Genomic DNA, 14,403 nt, shown 5'->3' on the forward strand with positions numbered 1-14,403 from the left:
ATATACTCGTGCCAATTACACAAAAAGTAATTGTGCATTTTTATTCAACCGAGAACAATTACTTTCATTATTTTATGGACTGTCAAAATTGCAATTAAAAATTGCCAAATTTGATAAGATTAAAAAAAAATGCAAATACAAGGGCGCTATTAAATTCATATATCACTTCAGACACAAATTTTAACCTGCTGCCAAAAAATAAATGTTTTTGTTTACATAAATGATGTTTTTTTAGACATCTTTTTGGCTTATTTGCAAAGTTATCAGTTACACCAGCAGTCACAGTTAACTGAAACCACACAACGCAAGTGTACATTCAGATAATATTATAATTGGTGAATGGTTTGTCTTAGCACAGTTAACTAATAACGGTCAGTTAACATTCGTGAAAATTAAGGTAAAAATACAAAATGATTATTTTATAAGTTATAGGTTATAGTTATAAGTATTTTTTGTTGTGATTTTTTATTTCAGAAAATGATAGCAGAGTTAGTTCAATACTTTAAATTGAATTCTGTAGCTGATATGAATGACTTGCAAGCTGTGTACTTATTATACTTTGTTCTTTTACTCATTGTAAGGTTATAAAATACGAAGCATGATTTTATAAAGCCAGTATAAAGATGTTAAAAAACGGGGTTAGTTGATAAACATAATTTAAATATGTTGCAAAAAAAAGTATATTAAATTTTAATCGTGATTTTTGGGTGAGAACATACTTTTATTTCATCAAACTATCAACAATTTTTTATTCACATACCGTTGTGTGAGCACAATACCATCAGACATCAAATGACATTTTATTTTGAGATATAGAATAATATATATATATTTTTTAAATTCATCCATGCGTCCCAATTTGTGGCGACATTTTCTGGCACAAGACAACCTTTTTTTTGTATTTTTAAAGATTGATTTTCTTTTATAAAATAACAGATTTAAAACCCAATAACAAACCTTTTCAATAATAAATTATAAGCTTTGAATAAGATAAACGCTAAGAGAGTCAGAAATGGAGACTCTAAGACTCTACGAGATAGAATGAGGAACACCAAGTTAAGAGAAATATGCGAGATGGAAGATGTCGTTAGGCGGGGAAGGCAACGAAGGAGACAATGGTATGCACATGTGAGGAGAATGGAACCATCCAGACTCCCCCACATTGCACTCCAAGGCAGACTACCAAAGAGATGGATTGACAGCTGGGAATCGACATCGCATGAGGCTAATCCCTCTTCAAAACAGGCCACAAGGCTACCAAGAAGGATAAGATAAAAATATAAAATAAAATATGTAAACAATTTTTTTTATTTTTATATTTAAAGCAAATCATTTTGCTGTACACCTTTTTTTCGATACATCAGCATAGGAGCCAGTTTTCTTTGAGTCGTCCATCTTAAAAATATAAATATTTCGACATGTGTTGGTACTGCATTCACACGACAATATTATATATAGTATGTAAAGGTATGTAAGCTCAAAAAATATCATTTAATTTGAATACACTTACAAATTTACAACAATTATATAATGCCGCTTACCTATGTATTGAGAACACGTGACAACATCAAAAATTCAAAGAAATAGCTTAAATACCATAGAAATAATTCTTTATATGATTTCTGCTTTATAAGTAGAAATTTATTATTTTAACACATTGTTCGTGGGCGGTTTTTACATCAACCGACCCTAATTAGTATACTAATTAAGGGCGTATACTAATCGCAAGTAACCGCAAACCCAATTCCCATCTGTACAATGTTTTTTGGCGTCTCGCGCTCTACCAAAAGTAAGCAAATAGAACGCTTATAAGCGTCTTCCGCTCTCTACCAACAGTATGTAAAAGACACTTTTAAGCATTTCTCGCTAACAGCGTGTAGATAGATTCCTTTTTAGATGTTGTGGAAGTAAAGTTTTTTTTGTTTGTAAGGAATGATTTGGAATGCTTCTATTTTAGAGGCTTGTCTGCAAGTATGTGTAACTTTGTTTGTATGCTTTGTATGTTTGAGGCTTGTCTGCAAGTATGTGTAACTTTGTTTGTATGCTTTGTATGTTTGAGGCTTGTCTGCAAGTATGTGTAACTTTGTTTGTATGCTTTGTATGTTTGAGGCTTGTCTGCAAGTATGTGTCACTTTGTTTGTATGCTTTGTATGTTTGAGGCTTGTCTGCAAGTATGTGTAACTTTGTTTGTATGCTTTGTATGTTTGAGGCTTGTCTGCAAGTATGTGTAACTTTGTTTGTATGCTTTGTATGTTTGAGGCTTGTCTGCAAGTATGTGTAACTTTGTTTGTATGCTTTGTATGTTTGAGGCTTGTCTGCAAGTATGTGTAACTTTGTTTGTATGCTTTGTATGTTTGAGGCTTGTCTGCAAGTATGTATAACTTTGTTTGTATGAAAAAAAAATTACGCTCTACCAAAAGTAAGCAAATAGAATGCTTATAAGCATCTCTCGCTCTTCATCAACAGTATGTTAAAGACGTTTTTAACCGTTTCCCCCAAACAATGTGATAATATAAACAACTTGACATAGAAAGGGTCACCAATCTTTTGATGTAAATTTTTATTATGGTGCATTTTTATTCCATCATGGATAAAAGTTTGGATAAAAATTACAGCCCTAAATCTTATTTGTCGATATTGCTGTTAGAATAATTTTCAATTGCTTTTATTTGATAATTATTTAAAAAATTAAAATATTTTACATACATCAATAGAGTCAAAGTTTTTTTACACAAGGGGAATATGGAAGTCTGGGCATTCACAGGGCTTACAACCTGGCGTTGGCCGGCTCAAGTGACCACATTATGCAGTGTGCACGTCAACCATTCTACTCATTATTGGCCATCCTTATTGCGTAATATCTTGAAAGTTGTATACGTAGCGTAAATGAAAAATGAAGGTGAAAAATAGTTGAATGGGATGACTGAACCATTCCTGCAAATGTTTTGATTTCGCTATACGGACACAGCTGTATGCTGTGCTGGTCGGGGCCATGGAGGCGTCTTTGTACCGGCAACTGTCGGATTGGAACCCAGATCTAACTGACTAGTAGTGGCGTGCGCAGAGACTTAATTAGGTTAGGTAGTAGAGGTAGGTGGTAAGGTAAGATAGGTACTACGTACTAAGGTAGGCAGTAGAGGTAGATAGTAAGGTAAGGTGGTACTACTAAGTAAGGTAGGGTAGGCACTGGTTGCTTTTTTATATGTTGCAAGTTAAGTTAGGATAGGCACTGCCTATATGGAAGGCACGCCCCTGCTGACTAGCTACTGAACCTTATCATTGCCAAAACTGGAATATTCATAGAAACTCGGTGATGGTATTAAATTTTTTATTTTGCTTGCCAGTATTTATGATTGCCAGTGACAGGGATATTCAATGCTTTTGTTTCACTACAGTTTTGAAAATTTTTCATAGTTTTTGCTACTTAGTTCCACAAAAGTAGTCCGCCTCCGTGGTGTAATTGTTAGCGTGTTTAACTACCATGCTCGATATCCTGGGTTCTCAAGGGAAGGTGAAAATAAATATCAGTGATTTTACACTGTAATATTTATTTAATATTACTCTCGACTGGTCCCTGAAGCGCAAGAGTGATCACTTTGCCTTCATGTAAGTGACAATCAAGACACCACTGTGATGATGCAGTTCCCTATGCACCACTGGGTGCGGATAAGGGTTAGAAGAAGGAGTTCCAAAAAAATTGGTTTGAAAGTTTGGGTTTGAAGGAAAGCCTAGAAATTCTGTATCATATATGGGAATGTGGCTGGAATCTAATCTATCAATATATATGTATGTAGAGCATGGGTGGCCAACATTTTCAGTAGCCGGGCCAGATTTTAGAAAAGAGATTTCTGAGAGAAATGTACTATTTCAAGATAGAAAGAGAATCATTGCATATTAGGCATGTTGGTTTTGTTTTGAATTCCACGAAAAAAAATGTTTATGGTCCATCTGTCCTTAAATGTCCTCATGTCTCTTCTTCCAATCCCGAGGTTTCCGGCGCCCCGGAAGGCCGCTGACGACCATTCACCGACTATACTCAGCGGAACTTCGAGACGCCGGACTGACCTGGGAGGAAGCCAAGGAGATGGCGCGTGACAGAGAGACTTGGAGACGACTCGTGTTGGCCATATGCTCCACCTAGGGAGCGAACATGGAAAGAAGAAGAAGAAGAAGTCTTTAAAACATCTCAGTTCTTCTTTTACTCCTCCCTTCTTTAGTCCAACGTCTTTACTACTTGACGCCATTATATGTAGGTCTTGAAATTGTCAGAATAGTGAAATACTCCCATATATGGGATATGATACAAACTACGCACGATGAAATGTTCTTTTGGTGGTTTTATGTAAAAAATGTGTGATTTGCTCCGCGGGCCGCAAGTACACACCCGGTGGGCCACATGCGGCCTGCGGGTTGGCCACCCTTGCTGCGGAGTATTTTAACAACCAATTTATCTTTGGTCCGTCTCTGTAGTGTAATGGTCAGCACGCTCGGCTACCGTTCTGGTGGTCCCGGGTTCGATTCCCAGGGGGGGTAAAATAAATATGAGTGATTTTTTCACTGTAATAATAATAATAATAATAAAATTGGATAACTTATATAGCGCCATTTTCGTAAAAAAATACCTCAAGGGCGCTTCACTGTAATATTTATTCAATATTACCCTGGACTGGTACCTGAAGCGGAGGGCTGATCACCTTTCCTTCATGTGTAAAACAATCAAGATAACACTGCGTTTATATGACGCAGTGCCCTATGCACCATTGGGGTGCGGATAAGGGTTTTATTTATTATTTTAATTTATCTTTAGAGCTGCCATCTCTTTAGAACATTGTGAAGTTAACAGCTTTCCCCCTTTTGACCAAAGATGAAAATTCTTTTCAAATTTATTTCCATATTTCATTATGAATTTGCATATTGCAACGTATTATCTCAACTCATCCTCTAATTTGACCAGATGATTATCAATATTTTTTTCCAGACTTCCATATTCCCTCTGCACAAAAAGATGCTTTGTCTATGTCGAGACATCAAATACAAGTTTTAAAAACTAGTAAATAATTTTTGTAAAAAATATATTCAACACATTTGTCTATGAAAATATTGCGATACCTATAGGTAATTTTTAGTATACTAAAAATTGCAAAAATTGACAGACAATGACATAGACGACATTTTATTTATTGTTTCGGCATTAACTTTGTGGTAAGACATGTTACAATAATTAAGGAAAACACTTTGTTTTTTACCACTTGAGTTTTATTATAGACTACATGTTTCAGAAGCTAAAGTTATTATACAGACCTGAATGATGGAAGTTTAGCTTCTGAAACATGTAGTCTATAATAAAACTCAAGTGGTAAAAAACAAAGTGTTTTCTTTAATTATTGTAACATAGATGACAAACGACATTACACGGTGGCGTTCTATAACTGTTTTTCGTTCAAAATTAAATAAAATACAAAAATCAGTTGCTAAAAGAGGGTGCAGAATAATTTTTTATGTTAGTAAACAAACTGAGTGTTAAAAAAAATTACTAGAATAATTTAATGTCACATTTTTATTTTAGGTAACGTTAAAAGTTATATATATGCATGTACCATAGTATATGTAAGAAGGTTGTATACGAAAATTCAATTCCGTCACTATCATACAAAAAAAATTCACAAGAAAATTATATTCACACATAAATATAGAGAAACAATTGCGTTAAACGATACGTAAACTTTCTAACTAAGACTAGATCTAACAGCTATTTAAACGCACATCAAAAGTTAACAAAACCTAACCAAAGAGTACTGCATTTTAATGAATTTTTATATTTAAAAAAATCAGAATACATAAAAGCAGTTTGTGGAATCTGTTCAAAGTAATAATTTGTATATTATGCATTATAGAATGCTATAAACGTGTTTTGGTCATCTGGATTGATGGGAAAATTTTTAAATATATATTTTTTTAAACAATTTAAAAGAGACCAAATTAAATTGTTTACTTTGTGTGAAGAGTCACATTTCTTGATTTGGGATTTCCGTAAAAGGCTTCACTCCGAATTTTGGTGTTTCTGGAAGAAGAAAAATCTGTATGAGAGCTAGAAACATACCTACTTATAGCACTACCATCAATCCGTTTACCTGTAGGGATAGGTGGAGAGGATCAAACATGAGTATTATATAGAGCCTGACATATAAAATAACATACACATAAAAAACGGGCTTAGAGTGTCAGAGATGAAGACTCTGAGAAGCATAACAGGCAAGAGTCTTCGAGATAGATTGAGAAATGCCAAGATCAGGGAAATATGCGAGATCCAAGATGTCGTTAGGTGGGGAAGGCAACGGAGAAGACAATGGTATGCGCATGTGAGGAGAATGGAACCATCCAGACTCCCCCACATCGCACTGTACGGCCACAACCTCATGGTAGACGACTCCCGGGCAGACCACCAAAGAGATGGGCCGATAGCTGGGAATCGGCGTCGCAGGAGGCTTATCCCTCTTAAAAACAGGCCGCAAGGCCTATAATAAGAAGGAGAAGAAGAAGAAGAACCTTAATTCAAACAGGCATCGTGTATTCATTTTAGGTTTTGTTTGTTAATTACTTTTGAAAACATAATTGCACTTTGACATTAAGAAGAAGAAGAAGACATATAAAATAGAACCCATTCGGGGATCCAAAATAAATGATCTGAAAAAGTACTTTATTGAAAGATATACATACATGTAATGTTTGGTCATATTTTCTTATTTTGTTTTTTATATTTTCTCATTTGTTATATTTTCTCGTGTTTTATATTTTACTCATTTAATTCTTTTAAATATGCTTCTTACCTTATGTTTTTCTCATTTATTTCTTTTTGAATATTGATTATACCTATTATTTTTAACATCTCATCAAAGATGAAGAAGAATATGGAAGTCTGGGCATTTACGGGGCTGACGACCGTCATGGGCTGGTTTAAGTGATCACTTTACACACGTGTAACATTCACCAATTCTACCCATTATTGACAACCACACTACTCTAATTCTTGGAAGTTCTATATATATATATATATATATATATATATATATATATATATATATATATATATATATATATATATGTTTCTTCTTCATCTTTGATGAGATGTAAAAAATAATATGAAAATAACTCCTGTAATTGGAGATAATCCAGATTTCATGAACAAGTATTTGGACACACTCAAAATGTTGTTGATTATACCTGTTTATTGTTTTTAAATTTTGCCATGTATTAGTTTTGGTCATTTAAAAAAAAAACTTTTTGTTTTGAATATTGAAAGCATTAACTTTGTGGATCATATTGATATATTATTTTGAGAAATAAGAAGACTTTGTGTTTTGATCCACTCACATTTTTATTAACCAACTAGTTTCGGTAACAACGTGTTGCCTTCTTCAGGGTTTAATTTATGAACATTAATTAGTCATAAATTAATTTTAGAGACCCACCAAGCCACCTTGTGTGTCTTGTCGGTGGAGTTCTTTTGGCATACATTTTTTATTTTTATTGTTTTTAACCACTTTTACCTAATATACACACAAAAAGAAGAGAAAAATTAAAAATACATCAACAAATAGAGCCGCCAATAATTTAGCAATGCTACCAATATTAAGATAAGTCCATCGTTTCTGGGACGTCATTCATTACCAACTTACGAAAACAACGTATTTACGAAGGCGAATTTTGCAAAAGAAAATGATGAATGAAAATATTGATTGTCCGGTACTGACCTCACTCGAGGTCATCGTCGTGCATGTTCAGTCCTCGCTGCGGAGCGCAGTTCTGGATGATGATGGGCAGGCGCTCCAGCAGGAGGCGGAACACGTTCGCCGGCATGCTTTGCTGGAGAACCTTGCAACATAAAAATATTTTTATTTTTTTAGATACAATGAAACCTCTCTATCGTTTTTCAAGGGACCTATCGAAATAAACTATGAATGCGGGAAAACAATAAATGCGGGAACACAATTTGTATGACATACCAGTAACTCGTGTGAGTGTACTTTTTTGCAAATTTGCACAAAACTAGTTGATTTTAGAAAAAAATACAAAAAAAACGGATATATCATGCAAATTGACAATAAAACCAATTGATAAGTATTTAAAATGGTTTATTTAAGAAAAAAAGACAAAAGATCACTATTTTAAATTTTTATAGTCAAAAATATCAAATTTGGATTGAATTCAAACAACGAATGCGATAAAATGATGATAGAGAAACGATCAATGCGATCTATTTTTGTATGAAATGAATTCGGGGTAGAAGAAATAAACGACACATCCGGGAAAACGATTATTCGAGGAATGATAGATAGAGGTTTCACTGTACATTTATTTAAATCACAATTTATACACATTTAGAACTTTTTGTTTTTGTTTTTGTAGAGTCAAGCCACCAAGCCACCAAGCCACCTTGTGTGTCTTGTCGGTGGAGTTCTTTTTTAATACATTTTTTATTGTTTTTAACGATTTTAACCTAATATATAGACACAAAAAAGAGAAAAAAAATTAAGAATATAAACATTTTACAGTTTTCATAAAATTAACTCTTGATCATTTACCCATTCCTTTATTTTGCCTTTGTTCCATATTTTATTTTGACCTCTAACATCCGTCGGCAATAAATTAAAAATGTTCGGAACGATATATTGCAGTGTTCGACTCCCATATTTATATTATTTTTGACATCTCATCAAAGATGAAGAAGAATATGGAAGTCTGGGCATTTACGGGGCTGACGACCGTCATAGGCTGGTTTAAGTGATCACTTTACACACGTGTTACATTGACCAATTCTACCCATTATTGACAACCACACTACTCAAATTCTTGGAAATTCTGTATATATGAACCAATTTAGAAACCTTGTTCTTGAATCACTAGAACTTCACTAGAGACATCTATTGGTGAGATGTAGAGAAGCTTTTTTTTCCCATATTTATTGTTAATTCTTGGGAGATCACTAAATCACAAAAAAATTGCTAATGCGCAAAACTTTCCGAGCCAATCGTCAAACGCGTCGTGTTGTGGTCCCGCGGTTAGCGTCGCGGACTCTTGCGTCAGAGTTTTTGAGCAAATTCAGTCAAGCTTACCTCGAGGAGTTTGTTGGGCTGCCCGCAGAAGGCAATGGCCCTCCCAAAGTGCTCAATTCCTTCATCCAGGTTTCCTTTCACAAGCAGTTCCTCTCCTAATTGGATCTGAAAATAAAATATTACCAAATTAGGAATCATAAAATAAGTGAAACTTTACTATCTTCAATTCAATTCAATTTATTCAACACTAAAAAATTAATATATACATAACAAACAATATTCAAGGCGTACATATTAAAAGTAAGCAAGAAGACTTAAAGGTGTAGAAGAATCCCACTTCGGAAAACTCCTTCAGACACATGGAACAGATCAATATCCAATGTGATATTGTTCAACATAGCGGTAGCTCTTCCTACAGGCATAGCCATCGGCAGGTTGGTCCTGTGTATAGGAATGTGAAACAATCTATGCCGACGCTGTCTTAGGTAACTATCGGGAACATGCAGACCAATGTTCCGGATAATTTCAGGATTATCGATCATACCGCGCAACAATCGAAATCAATACAATATCAATCGAAACAATATCAATCTCCAAACCCTTATCTGCACCCCAATGGTGCATAAGGCACTGGATCCTGTGTTATTTTGATTGTTAACACATGAAGGAAAGGTGATCAGCCTTCCGCTTCAGGTACCAGTCCAGGGTAATATTGGAATAAATATTAGAGTGAAAAAATCACTTATATTTATTTTCACCCCCCTCCTGGGAATCGAACCCTGGACCTCCAGCACGGTAGCCGAGCGTGCTGACCATTACACTACGGAGGCGGACAAAATTTACTATAATTTCATCAATTGATTCGGCAGTTATATCTATCCATTTTTAACTCCTGACCAGACCACACCCAAGTACTCGAAATACTCCTGCGATGCCAAGTTTTCCATGGTCTTGCTCTGCTTATATTTCCAACTGCATTCCCCTCATATTTTTTGTTGTTGTTCGTTCTTCACTCATTCGTTTCACAAGTCCAAATGAATTTGATGGATAATGCTTATATCACCATTGGAACATACATGGTCTTGCCGCACTGAGAGATCGCATTCCGACTGCATTCAGTCTACTTTCAACCTTCTTTTTCCAACTCCATACATCAGGATCAGCGCCTTGGCAAAAAGTGTATAAAATTTACTTTTAATATATGCCTCCGTAGTGTAATGGTCAGCACGCTCGGTTACCGTTCTGGAGGTCCCGGGTTCGATTCCCAGGGGGGGGATCAAATACGTATAAGTGATTTTTTCACTCTAATATTAATTCAATATTACCTTAGACTGGTACCTGAAGCGGAGGGCTAATCACCTTTCCTTTATGTGTAAACGATCAAGATAACACTGCGTTTATATGACGCAGTGCCCTATGCACCATTGGGGTGCGGATAATGGTTTAAAAAAAAATGTTTAATATAATTTATCCGTCCGCCTCCGTAGTGTAATGGACAGCACGCTCGGCTACCGTTCTGGAGGTCCCGGGTTCGATTCCCAAGGGGTAAAATAAATATTAGTGATTTTTTCACTGTAATATTTATTCAATATTACCCTGGACTGGTACCTGAAGCGGAGGGCTAATCACCTTTCCTTTATGTGTAAACGATCAAGATAACACTGCGTTTATATGACGCAGTGCCCTATGCACCATTGGGGTGCGGATAATGGTTTAAAAAAATATATTTAATATAATTTTTACTTGGTATATACGACTATTTCTTAAAATCTATTGTGGACACATTTTCCAACACGGTAAATGATGCGGAATGCATCGAAACACGTGTCACAATGGATTTTAAGAAAAAGTGACATTTACCAAGTACATCTTAACACATTTCAGACGGATGTTTTTTACGCCTGCAGACCACCGTTGGCGGGATTCGATAATAGATTTTTGTCACGATGTTGGTTTATTGGCTAATAAATTAATATGAAAAACCACAAGACTGTCGGTAACATTCTTATTGAAATCTGTAGGGAACTAAAAAAAAAAAAACTAACTGACCATCACTTCGCTTCGCCGCAGGGGTAGGCAGAGAGATTAGAACGCCACACCACTCTGTCTTTGCAAACATTCTTCGCCTCTTCCACGTTCATGCATCTCCTCATATATACCCGCCGATTATTACGACTCCTAACCTGACCACATTCAAGTATTTGGCATACCTGATCGTGCCATGTTTTTCTCGGCCTTCCTCTGCTCCTTTTTCCAATTACATTCGCCTCATTAATTTGGTTTACCGTTCTTTCCTCACTCATTCGTTCTACATGTCCAAACCATCTCAACACACCTTTCTTAATTTTATCGATAATGCTAAGGGAGATATTAAAGTTTAAACTTTAGATATTTGAATAAAACGAAAAACGTGCGTCCGCATACGTCATCAAATTTCCGTGATTGAACATTTTATGACCAACGGAGAGGATAGACCAACCTGCTGGAGGAAGTACTCCTGCACGGCCTGGTGGTCCTTGGGATTGGGGAGATCCGAAGGATTCACCCGGCTGGACCCCTTTATCTGGCGGTTCATCTTGCGTCCTGCAAAATCATCAAAATCAAATTATTTTACATACTTGTATTGATAAAAAAAATCTATATATATTATCAATATTATTAATATTTAAAGCATTTACTTTGTGGTTAGTCATTTTAACTTATTTATTTTTTTACAAAAATGTTAATAATATTAGTATATAACCACTCACCGCGATTTTTATGTCAGCCGAGGTTAGTGCTTGTTTAATCTCGGCTCGTAACGCATGTCTGTGGTGAAAACTGTAGTGCATGTTGGTCTTCGGGTCGACCAAAAATCGCATGTGTTAAATATTTTGTGTCGTTTTAATTGTGTAAATGGTGCTATGGTGGTGAAGGGTGGTATTGTTTGCATGCTGTAGTAGTGATTGTCCTGACGAAGAGACGGGTACGTCTCGAAACCGGTAGACATTAAAATCTCGGTGAGTGGTTATATACTAATATTATTAACATTTTTGTAAAAAAATAAATAAGTAAATCCATATATTTTTTTTTTATTCTAAAGAAGAACATAAATATTTAGGTTTTTTTATTATTTACAAAAAACATTCAATCTCATACTATTTCTGTGAGTCTAAGCGGGTCATTATTGAAAATAGGTATCAAATTGTGGTAGAGTTGGTTCGAACCCAGAAACTCTGACTCAAGAGTCCGCGACACTAACCACGGGACCCGACACATATTGCTCACCCCTTTCAACAACGTCATTTGTCAAAAATCGTCAATTTTCAGTTGTGCATGTTTTCGGAATGCCCAGAAAATGTACTATATCCCAGCAAAAGCGGCATATTTTTAACTTAATATTTACCCGCTACAGGGCAGAAAGTGTTGTTTTTGCATTTTGAAGAAAAGGTATTGTTTAATTATTTTTTCTAATATATTAAATATTTTCAAATGGAGAAAAAACATTCAGGTTTTTTACCTAAAAAGATCTGTTGCACAGTAAAAAGTTCAATAAGTAGCTTGATATTTATTTTAAATGCATTTTATTTTATTTTGAAACTTTAAAAACGATCTCCTGAAAAATCTTAAAAAGTTTTCTGATATATGACGTTGTTAAAAGGAGTGAGCGATATTGAGATGATAATATGGAAATTCGGGCATTTAAAAGGATCACAAAATGTCATCAACCGCTTGAAGTGATCACTCTATACACCGTGTAATATTCACCATTTGTCTGATTGACAACCGCATTACTCTAGTTTCACAGGTAATGTTTATATATTTCATTAATTCATTCATACCCTTATCTGCACTCGATGGTGCATAGGGCACTGCATCATATTAGGTTATCGCAGTGCTATCTTGATTGTCAACACATGAAGGAAAGGTGATCAGGCCTCCGCTCCAGTCCAGGGTAATATTGAATAAATATTAGAGTGAAGAATCACTATATGTATTTGACACCCTCCGCTGGGAATCGAACCCGGGACATCCAGTACGGTAGCCGAGCATGCTGACCATTAAACTACTTAATTTAATTTTTTCAACATACTAGCATTCAATTTAATATTGTCATGTAGTACTGTTATATAATATTACTGGATAATTTATATAGTCCCGATTTCGTAAAAAATCACATCGAGGCGCATATACGAAATGTAACCCCTCTTTTAACTACTAACCCAAAAATCACATCGCAAATATATTTGATAGAGAACATTGACACGTTATTTTCGTACTGATTACACAATATTTCCTGCAGTTTTTGCGAATTGAATAAAGAAGCATTGCATTCACTATTAGCTACACTTTCCCTTGGATAAGAATTTCAACAATAAATGAATGGGGCATCGTTGGAAAACGTTTAATCAAAGTAGAAACTAGAAAATCATGCTAAGAGTCATTGGAATCTCTAAGGGTAGTTCTTAAACGAAAAATTTCAATATTTTTCAACCGTTGACCTCAAATTAAATGCTGGTGAATCAAACGTCATGTTATAAAACCAATGCCAAAATGAGATAAATCGATATTATGAATACAAACGTTAAATATAATCAGTTGACACAGTGTCTAAAGTGATTCGTTAATCAAGCATGATGTATTATAAATGGACACGCTGTAATAAGTGAGAATTTTGAATTGTACTCACGTTCCCTTAGTTTCTTCTTGAAATCAGGATCCTTACGTCTTTTTTGGTCAAAATATATACAATATCCTAGAAATAGGGTGCCCGCCACTCCAGCGGCGATCCCAACCGAGGTTTTCGATAAATCCAACATTATTTAATTGTTTAAATTCAATTTATTTTTATTTCCAACCCGACAACCCTCGTTTCCACCTCGCTTCCCAACCGCAAACAATCGCCGACCCATATACTGTAGGTCTCAAGCTCGAAACAATTCAATTCTTGATGATTTATATTTTCTTCGAAATGTTCGTCATTGTTTGTCTCTTTTCATCTACGTTAGTTGACTGTGAAAAGTTAAGGACAGAAATATATTTTCTAGCCACAGGTAGATCATTGCTTTGTCTCTTTCTTTTATGGTTAATTTCCGTTAGAGAGATAAGGACAATATTTCCTCACCCAGCACGTAACCCACTTCAGAGTTTTTTGTCTTTTTCTTTCATCGGTGGATGACATTGGAGAGACAAGAACACAATATCCATGTACTAACTGTTGGCAACCTTTATACTAAGCTTAGAGTACTTGGACGCCGACCTTCAACTGAAGATACCATAGATTATTTAATATAAATGTGTTTTGTTTTCTTCTTTTTAAAAAAACCATAGACTAATAATTTGTTACTATTCGAGTAGGTCCGCTGTGAGT

The 14,403-nt window shown here is 35.1% G+C and overlaps 1 protein-coding gene across 1 annotated transcript; it reads right to left on the reverse strand.

Moving 5' to 3' along the window:
• Positions 1–5,542: 5,542 nt before the first annotated feature.
• On the reverse strand, positions 5,543–13,952 carry LOC148302155 (mitochondrial import receptor subunit TOM20 homolog). Its single transcript, XM_088272138.1, has 5 exons — positions 13,723–13,952; positions 11,533–11,636; positions 9,114–9,218; positions 7,752–7,872; positions 5,543–6,061 (listed from the first exon to the last, which is right to left on the reverse strand). The coding sequence occupies exons 1-4, from the start codon at positions 13,850–13,852 to the stop codon at positions 7,753–7,755; spliced, it is 459 nt and encodes a 152-aa protein (XP_088128264.1). The 5' UTR covers positions 13,853–13,952; the 3' UTR covers positions 5,543–6,061; position 7,752.
• Positions 13,953–14,403: the final 451 nt, after the last annotated feature.

This window comes from Brachycentrus maculatus, unplaced genomic scaffold (assembly GCF_059751285.1).
Source record: "Brachycentrus maculatus isolate JH-2025_06_01 unplaced genomic scaffold, ASM5975128v1 h1tg000475l, whole genome shotgun sequence".
In the NCBI taxonomy this organism is placed as follows: domain Eukaryota; kingdom Metazoa; phylum Arthropoda; class Insecta; order Trichoptera; family Brachycentridae; genus Brachycentrus; species Brachycentrus maculatus.

Coding starts and splice junctions, on each gene's coding strand:
- LOC148302155 (XM_088272138.1), bottom strand. CDS start 13,852: ATGTTGGATTTATCGAAAACCTCGGTTGGGATCGCCGCTGGAGTGGCG. Junction 9,219..11,532: donor AGGAGTACTTCCTCCAGCAG/GTTGGTCTATCC, acceptor TTTTATTTTCAG/ATCCAATTAGGAGAGGAACT. Junction 7,873..9,113: donor AGCCCAACAAACTCCTCGAG/GTAAGCTTGACT, acceptor TTATGTTGCAAG/GTTCTCCAGCAAAGCATGCC.